Genomic DNA, 21,808 nt, shown 5'->3' with positions numbered 1-21,808 from the left:
GAGAAAATAAGTCATTATTATGAGAAACTTTATCAATATAATGAGATACTAAGTCATAATTATGAGAAAGTTTCTCATTATTATGACTTACAGAATTATATTTTTTTACTCAACTGTGGCGGAAACGGGCTTCCATAGAAAGCGCACCCTGTTTTTTATTTATTTTATTTTACAAAAGAACAAGGTTTTGTTGTTATTGTGAGCGTACACAAATAAAAGTAGACCATTTGTAGTCTTGCACTAATCTGTAGGCTATCGCCAAAAATGACGAAAGGCCTATTTTAAGTTATTTCTGTCACGAGGAAAAATCCACCAGAACGCGCCAGCGCGTTCGTCGGCCAGAGGGATAAAAATGTAGCCAATTTATTTTCATATTTATATTTAAATATTGGGCTATAGCCTACTATTATTATTTTCTTTTTTATTTCACCTTGTTGATTATGAAAAGTGAATAGACGGATGCGCAATGGCGGGACTCGGGAGACATGAGTTTGACCACTTCGTTAAGTTTTGTTTTATAGTAAGTCTTTCTTTAAAGTGAACTTCATTTTGTAGAAATTGTAGGCCTATCTTAATTTGAATCAATGTTTTATCAACCAACTGCCTATATTTAATAAATAGGAACTTTCAAAGAAAACCAAGAACGTCAGGTGTGGAATGGATTGAAGTGCGTAATAAACAAACCCATGTTTCTGCGGCCTTTATAGCCTAAGGCTGAAGCAATACACGTCTTTCTGTTGTTATTACATGTCTTTATTACTTAACTAATTGATAAGATATTTTTGGTCTAACAATATATTTTAGCTGGTCTAAATTCTAAGTTAGACAAATTAGCGTAGCCTATAGGCCATATAAGGTTCCCTTCTAGACAGGCTCGTAAATTGCTGTTTTTCGGCCGCAAATTTTCAGTAATTTCGATCGTTGCATCAAATTATATAGGCCTAAACTAAATTCACGTATTTACAGTAAAAGAATAAATAAACAACTCTACACTTACTGGCTAGGTTTGGAATAGAACTTCAGCCATTCCGGTAGCTGACCATGAGCAGAGCTGTCGTTGGGGTAAATACGCTTGGGCAATATATGATGATAATAATAATAGCCTAATAATAATAATTATTATTTTCTATTTTCTATGAACTTCTGCTTGCATTTTTGGGCTTCAGTTGGATGCTTTATTTTCATCTTTAGTCAATTTAGTTCAGTTCTAAAAAAAAAAAGCAAAGACATAATAAATAGGTGAATCTGCAACGGGGCCCATCATAGGGTGGGGGCCCCCACGTACCGCGGGGGCTGCGGGGGTGTCCCGTACGCCCATGAAGTCAGTGGAAGACCTAAGCACTCGTCTTACGAGCAAAACAGTGGTTTTGGCTTTCCCACACAAACTGAAAGCATGGGTGTTAAACTGGATTTGACTATCCACGGAGTTGTTTTCATCCTACTGACTGTTGTCTCTTTTGGATGTGGGCACGCGGACGCGCACTCAGACCCACTCCAGGTATGTGTACTTGGTAATAAAATTATTATTAATATTTTTGCAGTAAGTCGTTGTTTTTCCTTTTGTTCTCTGACGTTTCCTCTGAAAAGTAAAACGTGAAGTTTGTTTTGAGTGAGTTCTATTTTGTGCGACACTGAAAGTGCGTCTCGTCACATATTTACGCGCGAAAACATTTTAGGAATGTCGGTTCCAGTGGAATGTTATTTCATTCTAAGAATATTAGTTATTCACTTATAGAATCATTTTTGTATCAAGACAATAGCGATGTGCATCATTTTGGAAATCATAAGTGTTATTCCGAGCTACAGTGTGTGTTGTAAAAGTTATGTTGGAATCTTCAAGCTGTAATAAACATTGTTTATTACAACCCTATGTGAGGGAAAAATACCAATTACAAATTCGTACGAATTTCTTATGCATTCCTTCTCGGTCAAATAATGAAAACAGAAAGAAAAGGAAGGATATCATGAAGGTGATGCCCTGTGAGATTTCTGTATTCACATACTATGAATATTCTTGCTTTTAACAGAATTTTGTCAACACTATTTAGCAGCTGTTTTATTATCTCATAAAATGTGATGTAATATTGTGTCAGTGGTTTCATTTAAAGAGTGTACTGGAAAGTTATAGAAGCGAGACATTTTCTTTCCCATATTTAGCGTTTTGTTTACAGCAAGCTCCAGGAGATGTGGTAATACTTTGGCACAGCAGTGAATACTGTCTAAAGTTAACATCTAAAATCCTCCAGTGGCTTGTGTGTACAGTATTTTAGTTCCATTTCCACCCCTTTCATGAATGACTTTGATTCATATTTCAATGAAAGATCAAGACCAAACCACTGGCATCTGAGAATACTGAGAGTATTTCAAACTATTTCTTCATTTACGCCCTGAAAGGAAATATTGTGTTTGGTAATTTAAGTTAATCAAGTTTACCAAGTTTATATGGATACTTACAGGTAAGTGGCACTAAGGAATTAATAAGAGCAAACAGATTTGTTTTTGTGTATTTATAATCCCTAGTTGGAAATAATTCTTCGTAGAAAATAATTTTACGTGGCATACTTTTAATAAATACACCAGTATAAGAGTCAATTATACAATCAGGTGAAGAGATATCAAGAAAATAGCTATAGGCCTGACATGTTATTTTGTATTTTTTCAGAGACAGAGACGTCAGACCTCAGCAGCAAAACCAGCAGTAAGTATGACAGTAAAAGCTATGTTTTTGTTTTGTACTAAACTGTAAATATTAAGATAAATGCCTCTGCTATTTTGTTTTACTTTGGTTTATTGAGAAATTCCATAAAGCACCAAAGAGTGTCTAACCTTTTGACCTGTTGGGTTTCTTTTCATTTTAGAAACCAAATGTTTATTCCTGTAAAATACATTAGAATGCATGAGTTAGAAGCAATATGACGAGAACAATCCAAAGCAGAAGCAGGCTATGTTTGACATTTTTCTTGTTATGTTTACATTAAATAAATTAATATATTTTTAAAAGACAGTACTGTCTTATGCTCAAATTGTACTGTCTTATGCTCAAATTTGGGATAATATCTTTTAGTCTTAACTGTTCATTTGTAGATCTTGATCTGGCTTTGTGTCACAATCTTGTCTTTAAATTATATACAAAGCTTCTTGCGCTATGCTGTTGTATGCAGTGTTCAGATAGACTGGCTTTTCTGTTGCCAGACCAGTGTGGTCTGAATCAGGTTCAAGTAAACAGATCAAGATGTTCTATATACTGAGCTCTGACATCAGTTCAGAAGTCCTGAGAAATCAACAGTAACATGCTAATCATACAAACTGTTTGAAAAAGTAATGTCGTTTTTTTTTTTTTTTTTTTTTTCTCTCTCTCTCTCTTTCTTATTTCAGACATCCCAAGTCAACTTTAATATATTCATGTTCGTGTGTACGGATAGGGGAGATTGGGGCTAGTTGTCACAGAAGGTCAAAAAACGAATCAGTGGGAATAGCTTTTTTTAATAGCCAAGACTGTGACAATTAGCCCCGTTTTCCCTTATTTTGTGTATAATGTGACTTGGCATATTAATGTATCATTGTTTTGATCTTTGTGCCTTTAGCTCAAGGTGACAGATTACCATGTGCGATGTTCTGTAGTGTCTCGCTACGCTGTAACCACAGTGGAGAGCACCGTGTGGAACCAGCTCCACATCACTAAGGAGGCGGCCTTTGAGGTGGATTTGTCCTCATCTGCATTCATCTCCAACTTTACCATGTGAGTCAAAAATTACACCACATTTTCTTTCTGTTATTCTGGCTGTCACATTGGTTTAAAAAAAAAAAAAACAGTGGCATTGCAATTAAACTGAGTACCTTTAGGCTTAAGTTTGAAGTTTTTCCTGAATATAGACACAGCAGGGTTGTACTAATGAGTTGTTCATGTGGAAAGATGTACTTTGTAAGAAAAAGGGGGGATATTTTTGAGTCTGGTTTACAAAGTAATTCAAACTTCACTTATAAGTGTAAGTTCTGTCATTATTTACTCACCCACGTGTTGTTTTAAAAATGACTTCTTTTCTTCTTTTGAACACAGACAAAGACATTTTTTAATAATACCAGTTGCTCTCTTCCGTGCAGTTACAGGCATTGGAACTTTCAAGCTGTAAAAAGGATACAAAAGCACCATGAATTTATCACAAAAATGACACATTATTTTTAAGTCTTCTAAAGCCGTGCAATAGCTTCGTGTGACAAATGCACTTGCATTCACATAAAAAAATCTCAGTATCCGGCCTCCTTGGCTAATTCATGAGTGAACAAATCATTTTTTTAAGGTGGATTTTTTCAGTTGATGTAGTTCATAAATTAGACTGACCTGTTCATCTCACTGACTCTTAACTCTTCTAGTTAAGATCTCATGAACATGGAAGATATATCAAGTGCCTGACAACATAAAATTGGTCACACAAAGTTTTGAATGGCTTCTAAAGACTTGAAATATAGTCATATGGACCAATTGTGTGATTCTTAATGGTGCATCATTTTTAAAGCTTTTACTGGTTTGGAGCAACATGAGAATGAGTAAATGAAAAACTAAACATAGAAAAGGTTAATTGAAATGGAGCAAACTGACAGAAAAAAGTTCTGCTTGTGGAGGACTTTTGAAATAAAACTTCTCTGAGATACCTTGTAAAGAATTCATTCATATTTGCTTACCAGAGTAAGAGTTGTGTAAACATCTTTTCTAAAAATGAATGCTAAATATAAATAATATTCCCACAAATAAGGCTCCATAACAGCTTGATAGAGAACACAGTGGCTGGATTTGGAAGCGGACGTGGGTCAAAAGTAAAGAACGTTCAGGCCAGATGAATAGCAGGCTTTGTCAAGAAAACTCAGAGAGCTAATAGAGAAAATGACGAGCACTGGCTCTGTTCACTCTCTCTTTTACCCAGTAGAGTTTACCAAGGCACATGGCCAAAGTACACACGCTCACACATCTAGGTGTACATTAATACACACACATGCGTGAAGAATGCACACATGTATCCATCGACAAAGCAGGGTTTCAAGTTTCAATGTACATTACAGATGTATACACATGCTCAAGGAATCACGCTCTTGCGTACATACAAATACAGACAGGCACTTCCACCCCAGGCTCTGTACTTTTTCACATAGCTGCAGCAAATGTGTTTCTTTAGAGCAGAAGCGTTTGTTAAACTGTGACTGAGAGCTCTGTTCACAGTGTCACATGCACAGTGATCCCAGACCTCTCAGTGCCACACATACATACAGGCGCCTCATTTTCCACTGTGCCTTAAACTGTCCATTCACCCTGCTCTTATTCAAACAAGCTCTTTTTCAAGGCTGTTGGTTTATTTTGGTTGGTTCTTGTTGGTTTTTATTTAAATATATTTGCTGACCTTACCGTAGTATTTTCTCTCCTTGACCCTCATGTAAAGACACAAAGAGAGTATGGATAGCTTCATGTGGGTGTTTATGCAGGGGAAATGCTCCTGCACTGAGAGCTGAGGGAATTGGAATGGCTATGATTGCAAGAGTTTTTTAGTAATCATGTTTTGTGAGGGAAATGACATTTTCTGCTCACCTCTTTTTGGTTTGAAAGTCTGTTTCTGCCATTTTGTGAGATAAAGTCTAAGAAACATAGTTATAATTGTGAGATAGAAGTAGCAATTATGAAAAATTCACAGTAAAAAGAAATAAAAATCACACTTGTGAGATATAAAGTCAATTTTTTTGAGTATAAGTCACAACAATGAGGAAAAAGTCATAATTACAAGAATAAAACTGCAGTATTAATTATAAAGTCGCAATTATGTGAAATTGAATGAAACTGCTGTGTTTAGTTATAAATTTGCAATTATGAGAAATTGTCACAGTTACCGTAGGAGAAATGGTTGTGAGATGTTGTGAGTCACATTTTCAGATGTAAAGTCACAAATGCAATAGATAGTCATGCAAAATAAAGTCACAACTGTGAGATGTAAAGTCACATGTTGAGTCAATTAAGTTGCAATTATGAGAAATTACTAATTTTTTACTTTTTTTTATTTTATTCTGATGTGGTGTGTTTTAAAAAATTAATGTTTATTCCAGTGAAAATTGGTTTTGCCATCTGCCATCACCGTATCACAAATATGAACTAGACTTCATCTTTATCAAACTAAATATTTCCGCTTTCTGCTCTGATTTGTCTTTTGTTTATTCCCAGCACCTCAAATGGTAAGGTGTATGTGGCTCAGGTGAAGAGGAGAACTGATGCCAGGAAGATCTATGATACCGCTAAGAAGCAAGGGAAAACAGCAGGACTTGTTGCCACAAAGTCAGTCCAAAATCTGTTTAATACCCTCTCCACTGGGACTTGCTTTTGGCAGAATCCCAGTGTGCAGGCATTTACAAAAAAATGCAATAAGCCGCATTTCATTTACTTTTCAGGTTTGGCCTAACAGACATGCTGTTTTAGAAATGGATGTGTTGAGAAAACCTCTCAAATAGTTCTTATACAGTTGCAGATGTTTTGAACTATTTTTGTTGGATCATCCTTAAAGTAAATGAAGAGTTATCTCATGACACATGGACAAACACTTTATTTAGATCAGATATGCTGATTCTTTTAGTGTTTTTAAATCTTCACTTAAAACTTAGTTTTTTAGGCTTGCATACAAGTGATCATTATTATAAATGTGTTTTGTTTTGCTTTTTATATAATGCATCTTTCTCTCTTAATTTCGCTCTAATGTATGTTTATTGTATTTATATGTTTCTGTGAAGCGCTTTGAGATGTAACTTTTAAAGGCGTTATATAAAATAAAGTTTATTATTATTATTATATCTACCATGAAGAACTGGAACCTGATTAACTTCTGTTGTATTCCAAAGGGAACGTGAGATAGAGAAGTTCCGTGTAGCAGTCAACGTGCCTCCTGGGACTCGCGTGTCCTTCTCGCTGTCTTATGAGGAGCTGTTATCGCGACGGCTCGGCCGATATGAGCTCTCTCTGGGTCTACGACCTGGTCAACCCGTGCAGAACATCTCCTTGGACGTTAGTATATCAGAAAGGACTGGCATCAGCTTCATCAGAGCTCTGCCACTTCGAACTAGCCGATTGCTCACAAACAGTGTTCAAGGTACCCTAAAAGAAAGCACTTTTGTGCCAACTCAATGCTTCAGACCAACAAATCTCAAAGATATGGTTTTTCTGCGTTTCTCTGATCTTTTAGCGGATGCAGAACCTCCTCCTTCAACTAAGGTCGAGCAGAATCCTCACTGCGCACATGTGTGCTACACTCCCACCATACAGCAACAGAGGAACATATCTCCCAGAGGACTCAATGCAGACTTTGTCATTCATTATGACGTGGAGCTCAAAGACCCCATGGGGGACATCCAGGTCTTCACTTTAAATCACCCAATTGTTAGTACTAGAATAGTCTCCGTATAGCATTATAATGTGTTATTTGTTTTTTCTCCAGGTGGATGATGGCTACTTTGTTCACTACTTTGCACCTCGAGGACTTCCTGTAGTTCCTAAAGATGTCATCTTTGTCATTGACATCAGCGGCTCAATGATTGGCACAAAAATTAAGCAGGTAGCATCTCAGACACCTCAAAACCACAAGCTGTCGAGAATGAGATAAAGGACAGTGATGTATTTCTCCATTGTGTTTTACATCAGACTAAGGCAGCCATGACCACCATACTGAGTGCCCTGCGTGAAGGAGATTACTTCAATCTCATCACTTTCTCAGATAAAGTGTACACATGGAAGAAAGGACGCACTGTGCAGGCCACAAGGCAAAATGTGCGGGATGCCAAGGAATTTGTCAGGAAGATAATCGCAGAGGGCTGTAAGTGTCTTCTTTGTATCTTAAGAAATTTGTATTTTCATGACTGAAAATGACAATGAAGTGTTTCATGCAGAATTCTGTTTTTGATTTCATAGTTTTTATTTATATAAAAATTTGATCCATTTGTCTCAATAGAAAGACATGTATTGACCATTATTTTGTGGTACACTGTATTTTATCTCATCATAGAAACTGATTCACAATAAGATTTATTTTTCTGTAATGCTGGAGATTAACAGCTACAAAGAAGATTTAGCAGTGCAGGAAATGCTGTAATGCTGAACTCTCTTTTTTTCTCTTTAAACTAGGGACAAACATCAATGCAGCTCTACTGTCTGCAGCCCAACTGCTAAACCCATCCTCACACTCTGGTCAAGCGCCTTCATCTCACCGTGTCCCCATGATCATCTTTCTGACTGATGGAGAAGCCACTATTGGGGAGACAGAACCAGATGTGATTCTGCATAATGCACAAAATGCTTTGGGTTCATCTTCGTTATTTGGCCTGGCCTTTGGAGATGATGCTGATTTTCCAATGTTGAGAAGGCTGGCATTGGAGAATCGGGGTGTGGCTCGGATGGTAATTGCCTTTTAAAGAACAAGTAGACCTATACAAGTTTATCTTTAAACATACAAATGCGTACTTCTTGATAAGGTTGTATAATTCAATGACAGATTCAAAAACAGTCACTTGTTTAGTTCCTAAATAATTCATAAGGGGATCAATTGAAGGAATGATTCAATGACTCACTCATCAAGCTAGTTGCTTATTTTGTTCTTGAATTTTTTTTTTTTTTTTTTTAATGAATTGGTTAAATGAATGATTCAGTGACTGACTAATTATTGAACTAAAAATCCCCAGTGTGTCTGGAACACGCAAACAGAGTGATACTAACAGTGAAAAGTCACAGTGCTTTTGGACTGTATATCAGCACTCTTGGAATGGTATTAAGCCAATTAAAATAATTTGAATAATAATAACAACAGTAATAATAAGAAGAATAGTTTATTTAAATAATTTATTGTGAAATAAATTATAATATTTAATATTTAAATGTATTTGTTGTCTTTCAGGTATATGAGGACGATGATGCAGCTGTCCAGTTAAAAGGTTTCTATGATGAAGTCGCCAGTCCTCTGCTTTCAGATATCCAGCTGTCCTATCTAGACGATCAGGCGTACGATATCACTCGCTCTTTGTTCCCCAACTACTTCCAGGGCTCTGAATTGGTAGTCACGGGACGACTTAAACCAGGTGTGCGGGATCTGAAGGTTACACTGACTGCAAATGATTCCAAGCAAAAAGTGAAAGTGGAGAATGAGCTACCACTGGCCAAAGCAGTCGTAAATGGCACAGAACCATCTCTGGGCTGTTCAAAGGCACTGGATGGCATTCCTACCTTTGTCCATCGGCTCTGGGCTTATTTCACTATCAAAGAGTTGCTGCTGGCTAAAATGAACACCTCGGATTTGATCACACAGCGCCTTCTTGTAGATAAAGCCACCAATCTTTCACTAAAGTACAATTTTGTAACACCAGTCACTTCGTTGGTTGTGATCAAACCGGATATTGATGAACCAGAACCTACTGTTGTGGCTACTACCAGCAAGACTTCAACTAGTACGTTTGCAGGTTCTACAAATGTGACAAACCAGACCTCTCAAACTGCACCTAAAATATCCTCCACATCTGTAACGGGAACCAAAAAATCCAGCCTTTTCTCACTTCCAAAAACAAGCAAACCTCCTGTCACCAAATCTGTACAAGCACATCCACCACCCTCAGGGCTTCACACCACAGGTCGACCGCCTAACACCTCTGTCTCCCTTGACAAAACAATCCCTCCTCCATCACCCAAGAAGACCACTACAGTACCACTTAAGACCACCACTACCCCACTTTCCAGCAAGTTATCCTCCTCTCCTCCTAGCATCATCAAAACCACACAAGCCTTGGCTAAGATTTCAAACAAACCTCCCAGTATGACGAAAACCACTTCTTCCTCTCCGCCAGTCAAAAGCACAACACTTGCCACCTTAGTGAAAACTGCACCATCTGTGGTAAAAGACTCTTCCCCAGACATTGAGAACTCCTCTACCTCAGGACTCACAACACTTCAGCAGGGCCAACAGACACTGACCTCCACAGCATCTACTTCAGATGCTAATTCAGACATTCATGTTGAACTGGAAGTGGCCACACTGGCTCCTACTTTTCTGCCTATGCCAGGAATGACAGATGCACCAAAATTTTGGGAAGCCTCTCGTTTTCTGGGTGAGTTTCTTCTAAGGAGCAGAATTTTTAGAATTTCTAACATTTATAGCCTCAATGGTGCAAATATGGTGGATTTCTATTCATTGAATGTCACATACACTTCAAATGAATAACCAAAGTGCAATATCCATTCATCTCTATCCATCAGATGTGTCTTCTTCCATTCAGATTCAGAGGAAAGGTAATACAATTTTTTTTTTTCATTCTGCTTCTTCATTGTGCTGGTTTACAAACTGCTTGTGTTTAAATAGCCCCTATTGTGCTTTTTCGAATATTACCTTTGATGCAGTGTGTAATATAGCTGTTTGTGAAGGTAAAAGGTCTGCAAAGAAAGAATAGATTCTGAACTGCTGAAACGAGTCATCTGCAATTCCAGTCTCACTTCTGGTTACATACTTATGTAACAATCCAACAAATCTGCATAATGCCAGCCTATGGTCTTCATTGGCTGCTTGTGAACAAAGTCCACTTTAACCCACCCTCAAACACTGTAGTAGTAGCTGAGGCCTGGAAGAGTTCATGTTGTCGAACTCTGTAAATCCACTTTGCATGCACTTCAAAAGAATGAGGATTCATGCTGGAATAGATATGGAAAAACCAACACCATCTTTCATATCACTGTGTATTCAAGTCCTGAGGATGATTCCGGAGTTGAAATTCAGATATGGTAATTGGCGTTTTGTTTCCGACATGTGCTGTAAGAGGTAGACCAATCACAACAGCCTGGGCCAACCAGAGCAGAGTAAGCTCGCGGAAGTCATACGGTCATAATAACTTTATGGTAATGTTGTAGTTTCTGATCTTGTGTTTCTTGATCTTTCATACAGATATTGAACTTGTTAAAGGTAAGCAATATGTTTTCAACTACAATGTGGTAAATCAGTTTGGCACTAATAAAAGTATATATGAAAAAAAAGCTAAAGCTGCATCATTATGTTATTTTGCAGATTATGATACAGCACATGACTCCGACTATGACTACAACATCCATTACGAGTCATGTGAGTTAATAACGTTACAAATCATTGCTTATTTTATTTTTTCAGCTACTAGGGATTATTGTTATGTCATTTTTTGGATTTGTTCATTATTCTTTCAGATTCAGATACTGAGGTAGATGGTAAGCACTTAATTTATAATTTCACAACCTGCTTTACTGTATATGCAATAATCAATCTTCATAAATGTGGTGTAACAACATTTATTAACATTTTAAATGCTTTTAGCAGAAGCAGCACATTTTATGTCTTAATTATTTCAACAGACCCAGAAAACCCCCCCAGTTTAAGTTCAGTTAGAGTGTTCTCCTCATCAGGTATGACTCCAGGACAGAATATTTCATGAAATGCTCCATGTTCTTTCTTCCTTTAGCCATTTTTTTTTTTTGCAAATCTGAAGATGAGTACATGATTATAATCTTATAGAAGTGATTCACTAACAAACTTAAGTGTTTTGTCTCTGAAAGTGGATGGAGACCCACATTTTGTTGTTCAGCTCCCAAAGCTACATCAGAATTTGTGTTTTACCATTGATGGCAGGGCTGATGATGTACTACGGCTTCTTGAGGACCCAAACAAAGGTGGCTTTATGATTTTACATCCAATATATAGCTTGATGGAAACTAAACAAGATGCATTAAATGCTATTTAGATATTCTTTAACATAATTGTTGATTCTAATTCCTGTTTTCTTACTTATTAGGGTTTATTGTGGATGGGCATTTAATAATGGCTCCTTTTAAGGAGGGGATGGAGAATCGTACTCGTACCTTCTTCGACAGGATTTCTATCACTGCTGCCAAAGATGCTGTTACGATCACATTAACACTGGACTCAGTGGTAGTAAAGGTGGAAGAGAAGGAAGTCGAGACGCTGCCCACCAATCAGAGAGGATCTGTGGAGCGACACAGACTAAGAATCACGGTTGAAGAGCACCATGGCTGTTGGATTGAGCTCGGCGTTGGTGTGCAGTTCTTCATTCTCTTCCATCGTTACAGCCATCCCAAATACTTTCAAATGGAGCACCTGGGCTTCTATATTGCCGATGGAAAGGGGCTATCTCACCTCACTCAAGGGCTGTTGGGTAGGTAACACAGCGTTTTTTAAAAATCTTATTCAGGTTTCAGCTGAATTTTCCCATTTCTGAGGATCTTGTTTGGGTATCTTTTTCCACTTACAGGCCAATTTCAACATACCCATTTAGAGGTCATAAGGGTAACGGATCAAGCAGGTTTCCATCATGCACAAACAAATAAGAACACTTCGTTGGCCATGGGCTTCATAAAGAAAGGAGATGAGCGTTTTCCTGTCACTCTACAAGACAAGAATCTGAAGGACTCATCCATGAAGCGTCACTCAGCTCAATGTTGGGTAGTGCCAAAGGTGGATGTAGAAAGACTTCTGGGCCAGTCCTACGAGAGTTATGTCGTGGATCACCAATAGATAACCCTCTTACCATATTTCTAAACCTACAGAATTACAAAAGGTATAGAAAAGACACTGGAACTTGAATCTTGTGCTATTTGACAGTGCAAAAACATCTGATTGGAGATAAAACAGAGACTAAGAATACACACAACTGTGATGAATTTAAATATGTTTTCGAAGCATTGATTGGTCCAAATATTTGTATTTGAACATAACGGTACGCTACCTTTCAAAAGTTTCAAAATAAATCCTGTTCTTTTGAACTTTCTATTAATCAAACAATCCTGAAAAAAAAATATTTAGTAGCACAACTGACACTGATGTTTCTTGAGCAGCAAATCAGCATTGACTGATTTCTGAAGGATCATGTGACACTGAAGACTGGAGTAATGATGCTGAAAATTCAACTTTGCCATCACAGGAATAAATGACTTTTAAAATATATTTAAATAGAAAACAGTTCTTTTAAATTATAGATATATTTAACAAGATTCCTGTTTTTACTGAATTCTTGATCAAATAAATGCAGTCTTGGTGAGCATAAGAGACTTCTTTCAAAAATATTTAGCAGTCTTACCGACCCCAAACTTTTGAATGGTAGTGTACATCAAGTGCATATCTATAATAAATTACAAAATAATGAACCATTTCACATTTAATAGAAGTCATATTAAATATTTGCCTTGGGATGAGATGATGATCAAAAAAATATTTCACCATAATCAAATATTTCTTTCTATGCTTACAGTTAGATTGCATAAATGTGTATATATGCATCCATTTAAAATAATATAACGAGAATTGTGGAAAGCGATCTTAAAATATTGTACATTATTAATGAGCATTGAACGCTTTACTTTGTCCCGTTAGGAAAAGGAAATCCTTCATGTGTGCCAATAATCAAACATAACCAAAGAAAGATTTATTTTATTCATATTTATTTTTGTTGCACAAGACTGCTCAAACACGAGATGAAATTCACAACTTAAAATCGTCGAGTTTGTGTGTCAGTTTTTTTTTAAAGATGTTTAGTTGTTTCAACATTGAAAATGAAAGACAAAATGAAAATAAATACAGTACAAAACAGTTAATCCAAACATATGCAACAATATGTTGGAGAGGTGCAAAAGATAACAAATATAGCAATGCAGCGTAATTCTATTTGATTCCAGTTATCATTAATTCACAACCTAATTTGTGCACTAAGGAAGAGTTCAAGACCTGTATGCTTCTATGTGAATCTATAAGGCCGTAAGTGACTTTGGCCCAATAAATTTCAAGAATGTAATAAAACTGTCACACTCCTTGTTTTCCATTAAAATAAAGAGGGGGAAAAACTACTGTCAGAGGCTTTTTTCTCAGCAAAGGCGAATATGAAAAAACAACATGACAATGCTTGTAAATTGTACACTGAAAGCTGTATGGTGAGAATTCAAACAGCACACCATGATCATCTGGTCCAGACTAGTGTCTACTATAACTATTCATGGCAATTCAACTCATTCTGAAACAAAAACGAGCATGATTAGAGATATAAGTAATGATGAAAACATGACCAGTCAGAGTTCAATACTAAGTTTGCCTTGTGGTTTCAAACAGCCAAGTGTAAATGCGGAGACTACATGTGTCAATCACTAATAAAATGGAAGAGAATTCAAAGATGCAGTGGGAATCTTTACAGTACACAGGGAGAGGCATAGTGTTCATCACGATCCAAAGTTAAAGCATGTATGTAGTATTTAGTAGACTGGAGTCAGACTGGTTTACAAAAGCCAGAATACCAACGGGATATGGCTACTATCAAATAACAAAAGATCTGACACTCATTAAATTCACATTATCATTTACTTCTGCAGCTGTGGGAGTGAAAATTGCTTCCACGTTCTTAAGACTCGTTTCCCGTAACATACAGAGTGCATTTTCGCACACATTTGCATTCGATAACATCAGTTTTCACTACGAAATAAATGAATGCAGGAAGATGAGGAATGTAGAATAAGGTCATTAGAAATTGTGAGGCCATACAATGTTTTTAACTTAGCACAAAGATTGTAATGTTAGTTACAAGTTAATGGCTTACAATTCACTTCTATACTGCATATCATACATCTCATTCAATTTAGTTGTCCAAAAAAAAAAAAATCCACCAATAATAATAATAAAAAACGAATTAAATAACTTTAAAGACCAATGAGTTGTAGAGCAGGAAATGTAGTGTCAGTTCATTTTAATTTCGTACAACTTTATGCATTTTGCATACTATCAATATCATATTACATCCTTTGTCCGAGTGTCAAAATGTAGTGTTTAACGGTGAGCGACGCGTTTAATGATAGTACTATACGTTTGTCAGTGACACTTTCCGAGAGTACAGGAAGGCTGCTGTTCACATGAAACTGTTAAATGTCAAAGTGACGACAGTATGCTATCTAACAGTCTGAGGACAGTTGGGGATACTTCACGAAAGTTGATGAGAAACTGTTTTAAATCTCCTTCAATATTCGAGGAATCGTTCACATGTATGGGCTTCAGTCAAAGACGATATTCAGAGAACAAAAAGACACGTGTTTCACTTCAACAGGATATTTTGCGCAAACGATGCATACCGCTTGTGTAAGAATCTAGAGTAGCATGGTGGTGTGAGCCCACTTTGTAGTGCAGAGTTGTGGAATGTGAGCGATAGAGCGTTTGTGTGTCTGTGTGCTGAACTGTAAGTATCTGAACAGAGACACCGGAGGGGTGTGGAGACAATGAGCAAAGAGCACTCTGGGAAAGATAAGGCTGGTTGAAAGAGATTTACAACCTTGTTGCATTGTCGATTCTGTTCTGTGTGACTTCTGAACCCAGCACAGTAAATCCCGTTCAGCCCGCCCCATCTCTGCCCTCCATCTGACCATTGCCTCTCCACTCCTCCGTCACTTCTCCACCCCTCACTGCTCGTCCTCGCCGAAGACGTCGTTCTGTTTACGCTTCATGTTCTCAAAGTCGAAGTCACTGCCTGTCATGCGCTTGTAGATGTCCTTGATGTCGTTACAAGTTGTTTCGAAATGAGTGGTCGCATCGTAGGACCGTGAAGCAAATATCTGGAAAAATGACATCAAAACTGGTTATATTTCTGATTGCTGTCAAGCGAACAATAAAATTACTGTAAAGCTAGTGTTGTTATTGTTAACTAAAACTATTAAAATCGTTTTTGTTGAAGCTGAAATAAAATATAAATATTACATGATAAACTTAAAAAAAAAAAAAAAAATTTTTGAAATGTTTTCCTGGAAACTAACTGATATACATTTAATTTAAAGTACTAAAATTACTAAAACTGAAATAAAAATAAAGATAAATATATATATTTTTTCAAAATTACTAATTAAAATTGACAAAAGCACATAAAATTACTAAAAACTAAAATTAAAACTGAAAATATAAAAATAAAAGCTCATTGAAAATATGAATAAATACAATAACAGTATATAAAGAATACTAAAATAACATTGTATGAAGCTGACCTGACTGTCTGTACCGTCATCTGTGGGTTCATACATGTCACTGATGGCCACAAACCTGTAAAAATGACAAAATAATAATAAAAAAACCTTTGCATTTATGCTTTGAATAGTATGATGGTAACACTTTACAATAAGGTTCATTAGTTAAACATTAGTTAATGTATTAACTAACATGAATTAACCACGAGTAATACATTTGTTACTGTATTTACTAATCTTCATTACTGTTAGTTAATGAAAATACAGTTGTTCATTGTTTGTTCATGTTTGTTCACAGTGCATTAATTAATGTTAACAAGATTTTAATAATGTATTAGTAAATGCTGAAATTAACATTAACAAAGATTAATAAATGCTGCATAAGTGGTTCATTATTAGTTCATGTTAGCTAATGTTAACTAATGAACCTTATTGTAGAGTGTTGCCGTGTTTTTTGTTGTTGTTTTGTGTAATCATTTTTTTCATTTGTTACTTGATATTATCTTTTATTAAAATATTTTTTATAATATTCACAAAGCTGTTGTATAAAAGCAATATCATACTCGCAAATGTGCTGTTGAACTGTTATTAAGGTATTTTCCTTTATTACTATAAACAGTATAGAAAGCAAAGTAAACTGACTTTTGGTCAATGGGCTCAAGGAGTTCCAGAGCAGGTTCGATTTCAGCTTCAGGATCAGAGGTTTCCACAGTGGTGCTTGCGATGGCAATGTATTTCCCCTGAGCCGCCACGTTATGGGCGTAGGAGATCATGCAAACATAGATATCTACATACAAATAACAACAAAATAAGCATGACAGCTCAGCTTATTTTTGAAATGAAAGCAGCACCCTCTAGTGGTGTCTGCACAGTAGTGCATACCTTAATGCATATACATCTTTATAGTGATGGTTTATCCCGCCAAACATTCTCTGCAAATATTCACAAAACTGCTATATTTTATACAAGAATCAACAAGTGGTATCACTAACCTGATTTGCGGTTAACCTGGTTTTGAGGGATGATGATCTGGCAGGAATTGGCATCATTAGTGTTTTTAATGGGATGGCTGAGGACGCAGATGACCCGGATCACCTGGCCGACTTTGTGCACGCGGTCCGGGATGTAGCTTGGGTCACAGATGAGCTGTTTGCAGCGGGCAACCTTGGAAAAGCAAATTCAAACATAAATTATGTCTCAAACTTTTCCTAAGAAAATCCACGCATTGTCACTTTGCAATAATAAATCATTTTATTTAATTTTTTTCAATAAAATAAGTTTGTTTTATCCAAGTGTGCCGCACACGTCCTGAAAAGTGAAGCCAAAACATTTTTGATAGCCCCCTGGTGGCTGGCTGCAGTATAGGTCATAAACTCCGCCCTCTCCAAGTAAACTAATGGGATGTGAGCCAAACAAAAACAAAAATTGCATTTCAATTTTCTCCCAAAGATGGTTTTTGTCATTTAGGTAGTTCTGGCCTAATGGTCTAGAGAGTCAGACTGGTAACCCGAAGGTTGCGGGTTCGATTCTCAATACCGGCAGGAGATGACTGAGGTGCCCATGAGCAAGGCACCTAACCCCCAATCGCTCCCCGGGCGCCACACCAAAATGGCTGCACACTGCTCCTAATGTGTGTGCACTAACTTGGATGGGTTAAATGCAGAGGATAAATTCCGAGTATGGGTTACCATACTTGGCCTTCACATGTAACTTTCACTTTAAATTTTTTATGATGCTGATATATGTTCAAATGTTCATTTTAGTTAGTTATTTGATGCTACAAAAATGAGGTGTAGCGTCATGATTGACAGCTTTGCTTGCGATTGAGTCTGCGGGAGTATGGGCGGGACCTTGATACCGCGGCTCCACCTCACGATTGCTACCGCACAGACTCTGGCTCCAAATGACGTCATCAGCGCAAGATGGCAGCGGCCATTTCTGGGATATTTTGGCTTTATTTTTCTACAGTGGAAGGAAGTGAAGACATGTCGTCCATCTTTTTTTCATTTTTACAGCTTATGGTCATATCCCACTATCCCACAAAACAAAAAAATGTACCTCTCCCTCCGATTTCACGCCCACCACATGTCCTCCCTCCATCACTATCTCATCCACTGGTTTGTTCAGCATGTAGGTTCCTCCATAAATTGCACTTAACCTGTAAGTTCAAAAACACCACAGTTTTTAACATCACAGTGATGCTCAACACATGATTTCTTAAAGGTGCCCTAGAACGTTCTTTCACAAGATGTAATATAAGTCTAAGGTGTCCCCTGAATGTGTCTGTGAAGTTTCAGCTCAAAATACCCAATAGATTTTTTTTTAATAAATTTTTTTAACTGCCTATTTTGGGGCATCATTAACTATGCACCGATTAAGGCTGCGGCCCCTTTAAATCTCTCACTCTCCGCCCCCTGCCGAGCTCTCGACTATAATACAGTGCATAAACAAAGTTCACACAGCTAATATAACCCTCAAATGGATCTTTAAAAAATTTTCGTCATGCATACTTCATGCATGTGTCGGATCATGTGAGTATAGTATTTATTTGGATGTTTATATTTGATTCTGAATAAGTTTGATGGTGCTCCGTGGCTAAAGCTAACATTAAACACTGTTGGAGAGATTTATAAAGAATGAAGTTGTGTTTATGAATTATAAAGACTGCAAGTGTTTAAAAATGAAAATAACGAGTTTTGTCTCCGTGAATACAGTAAGAAACGATGGTAACTTTAACCACATTTAACAGTACATTAGCAACATGCTAACGAAACATTTAGAAAGACAATTTACAAATATCAGTAACAATATCATGATATCATGTCAGTTATTATTGCTCCATCTGCCATTTTTTGCTTTTGTTCTTGTTTGCTTACCTAGTCTGATGATTCAGCTGTGCACAGATCCAGACGTTAATACTGGATGCCCCTGTGTAATGCCTTGAACATGGGCTGGCATATGAAAATATTGGGGGCGTACATATTAATGATCCTAACTGTTACGTAACAGTCGGTGTTATGTTGAGATTCGCCTGTTCTTCGGAGGTCTTTTAAACAAATGAGATTTACACAAGGAGGAGGAAGCAATGGAGTTTGAAACTCATTGTATCTCATTTCCATGTACTGAACTCAATTCAATTTTTGATTCTAGGGCACCTTTAAAAATGATTGGGTGTGGGTTGAGCGACTAACCTAGCAAACCCCTGAGGCAGCTCCCCCAATCCGTACAGGGGGTACAGGTAGGGGCTCTTCCCGTAACGTGCCAGAGATTCACTGTAGAGTTTGATCCTATTGATGGTCTCCAGACACGGCTGCTCCAGGTAACTAGGAGGAATTCAATTCAATTCATTTGTCATCAATGCAAAAGAATTCATTGTCATTTGCTGGCATTAAAGCAAGCCACAACAAGGGAATAGATAATAGATATCATCATACTTCCACACTTGCTGTTGACGTTAAAGTTTTTTACAGAGGGTATTTTGGATGTATCTTTTTTATCACTCTATAAATCAGACAAAAAAAAATAAAAAATTAAATACTGTTAAATCTCTAGGTACTACATTTGAATTTACTGTGTGATTGTAAAAAAGGACGTTCTATATAGTGTGAATATGGGTCGACCATATTTCGACCATCCACCATATTTCTACTGTCACGTGACCTACCAGCGTCAGTTGTGTCGCTTCACTTCCATTCATAAATCCTCTCCAGTGGCCTCAAGGGATAGTAAATATCCATCGAATGCACACTTTAGAATCTCAGCGGAAGCGGTAGGTCATCTGGGGACATACTACTCTGCATTTTGCCATACTGTTTTTTTTACATACTATATAGAAGGGAAGTATTTGATTTTGGATGCAGCGCATGTTTTAAAGAATAAAATGTTTTATAAATTAAGCAAATGATATATGAATAGATCTCTCTGTAAAAACCTTCAGAATACAGATAGGAATAAAAAAAAGATGTTTTACTGAAATCTAAAGACGCAAATAAATGACGTGAGGTAAAAACACTTAAATGAGTAAAACAATGGTTTTTCTTGTAGTTTCTTGCCTTAAATGTTTTATAATAAGACTCTTACATACACTATCCCCCGGTTTCACAGACAAGGCGTAAGCCTAGTCCCAGACTAAAATACATATTTGTCAGTGCCATTGTTTTGTCTCAAGATGGACACCAGAAATGTTTGCCCTAATTGAACTAAGGCCTAATCCTGGTTTAATCTAAACCCTGTCTGTGAAACCGGGCCTGTGAGCTTTTGTAACACTGGCGACACTTACTCATCTGTCCTGTAGAGGGCGAGGGCATGTCCCGTGAAGTCTACGACGTCCTGTCCTAAGTCAAACTTCTTGTACACTTCTCCCATCGTTGTGAGTTTGGGATCAACGCCCTCAAAGGTCTTGGGGTCGTTCTCATCAAAGTTGGCGACAAAAACTAGGAACTTCCGGAAACGTCTCTTCTCAAACATTCCCATTAGGTCTAAGCAACACATGTTTTGTGTCAACTATACAAGTATGCATTTTTACTATCAAAAATAATCATTCTTGATTTATTCCTAGAGATAATCTAAAAATGCTATAGTTATAAATAAAAGACTATTGGAGTACATTTGACAAGAAAATACTATGTCAGTCTTTCTACTTAAAAATTTCACTTTAATTCAATGTGTTACTTACCATTTCTTTTGTAATTATTTCTGAAATTTATAAGCAATATCTGAGTAAAAAATTGTTCATGCACCAATTTTTTTTTTTCCAGTGTAGCTATATACTTACTTGAAGCCAGTGCCTCTGTCTCAGTAGAGGGCACTTTATAGATTTTCCCCCCTTTATACACGAAGCTTCCCTCAACCACTTTGAAGTCAAGATATCTGGTCACTTCAGTGTATAGAAGCATCTTAACTAACTGACCTTAAGGAAGATAACAATGACAAACAATGACGATTGTGCGTCATTATTCAGAATGTTGTTACAGAAAAATTACAGAATAGGGACAACAATCTAATCCCAAAACATGTTTCAAACAATATTATTACACCAACAATCATGTTACTTAAGTATTTTTACCATTGGCCATTAAGAATTTAGGAATAAGGTCCACATTCCAGTCTCTTCCCCGGCCCATTGACTCTGGGGGACTGTCTGAAATCCCAAATCTCTTATAGAGCTGAGAAAAAAGCATGTCAAATGTGAGTGCATGCATAAAAAACAAGGACAAATGCAACATATGAACATCAGATGATAATATTTTAAAGAGAATCTCAATTAATAGATTTTTTTTTAAAAATATGCACATTATTCAAATATTTTTTTTATATTTAAAATGAATATAAATATTAGAATATTAATTTATGTTAAAACACATTGCTTTTTATTATACTTTTATTCTTCGACATGACAATTATAGTTAATGTGTGTAAAATCAAGCAGATATGAGATTCGAGTAGTGACTGTGAAGCATCCTCACCTCCTCCAGGGGTGTGATAGAGGAACTTTCACCACCATAGTAAGGATTTCTGTCCATATGCAAAACTTTCTTCCCATTCACGGACATGATCCCAGAGAGAATACATTCCTACACAAATAAATAATATGAGATGGATATATATTTCATTTATTTTCTATTCATCTGTTGAGATGGGAGAGGGTATATCTAGCCTTGACTTCCGCGTTGAACACTGGGATGCGAGTCACCCCACCCAACTAGTGATGGAAAGTCCGAGTCATCTCCGCGAATCGGTTCTTTTGAACAGTTCTAGCTGTATTGAAGCGGTTTGAAAACTGATTCG

At 36.8% G+C, this 21,808-nt stretch overlaps 2 protein-coding genes across 2 annotated transcripts in view; one reads left to right on the top strand and one right to left on the bottom strand.

Moving 5' to 3' along the window:
- Nucleotides 1-1,381: 1,381 nt before the first annotated feature.
- Nucleotides 1,382-13,308, top strand: itih6 (inter-alpha-trypsin inhibitor heavy chain family member 6). The gene is made up of 18 exons (XM_067371625.1): nucleotides 1,382-1,498; nucleotides 2,663-2,698; nucleotides 3,585-3,739; nucleotides 6,200-6,310; nucleotides 6,868-7,115; nucleotides 7,209-7,378; nucleotides 7,461-7,577; nucleotides 7,664-7,835; nucleotides 8,144-8,415; nucleotides 8,910-10,110; nucleotides 10,259-10,291; nucleotides 10,938-10,955; nucleotides 11,058-11,111; nucleotides 11,210-11,230; nucleotides 11,375-11,425; nucleotides 11,576-11,689; nucleotides 11,812-12,192; nucleotides 12,289-13,308. Exons 1-18 carry the CDS (start codon nucleotides 1,394-1,396, stop codon nucleotides 12,549-12,551), a joined length of 3,522 nt encoding a protein of 1,173 aa, XP_067227726.1. The 5' UTR covers nucleotides 1,382-1,393; the 3' UTR covers nucleotides 12,552-13,308.
- Nucleotides 13,303-21,808, bottom strand: part of gdi1 (GDP dissociation inhibitor 1) — a 9,804-nt gene continuing 1,298 nt past the window's right edge. The window contains exons 2-11 of the mRNA XM_067371584.1: nucleotides 21,487-21,594; nucleotides 21,087-21,186; nucleotides 20,796-20,930; nucleotides 20,301-20,499; nucleotides 19,213-19,344; nucleotides 18,080-18,179; nucleotides 17,014-17,185; nucleotides 16,664-16,808; nucleotides 16,043-16,097; nucleotides 13,303-15,619 (exon numbers count right to left, since the gene is read on the bottom strand). Of these exons, the coding sequence (XP_067227685.1) occupies nucleotides 15,467-15,619; nucleotides 16,043-16,097; nucleotides 16,664-16,808; nucleotides 17,014-17,185; nucleotides 18,080-18,179; nucleotides 19,213-19,344; nucleotides 20,301-20,499; nucleotides 20,796-20,930; nucleotides 21,087-21,186; nucleotides 21,487-21,594 (1,299 nt within the window). The 3' untranslated portion in view covers nucleotides 13,303-15,466. The remainder of the gene's footprint in view (nucleotides 15,620-16,042; nucleotides 16,098-16,663; nucleotides 16,809-17,013; nucleotides 17,186-18,079; nucleotides 18,180-19,212; nucleotides 19,345-20,300; nucleotides 20,500-20,795; nucleotides 20,931-21,086; nucleotides 21,187-21,486; nucleotides 21,595-21,808) is intronic.

Source organism: Chanodichthys erythropterus, chromosome 20 (assembly GCF_024489055.1).
Source record: "Chanodichthys erythropterus isolate Z2021 chromosome 20, ASM2448905v1, whole genome shotgun sequence".
Classification (NCBI taxonomy): Eukaryota; Metazoa; Chordata; class Actinopteri; order Cypriniformes; family Xenocyprididae; genus Chanodichthys; species Chanodichthys erythropterus.
The sequence above is the reverse complement of the archived record's forward strand: the minus strand, read 5'-3'. Positions and strand labels throughout refer to the sequence as shown.

What these genes read in the sequence shown, in the direction of transcription:
- itih6 (XM_067371625.1), top strand. Translation starts at nt 1,394, where the DNA reads ATGGGTGTTAAACTGGATTTGACTATCCACGGAGTTGTTTTCATCCTA. An exon ending in TTCATCTCCAACTTTACCAT is followed by an intron (nt 3,740 to 6,199) that starts GTGAGTCAAAAA and finishes GTTTATTCCCAG; the next exon opens with CACCTCAAATGGTAAGGTGT. An exon ending in TTGGCACAAAAATTAAGCAG is followed by an intron (nt 7,578 to 7,663) that starts GTAGCATCTCAG and finishes GTTTTACATCAG; the next exon opens with ACTAAGGCAGCCATGACCAC.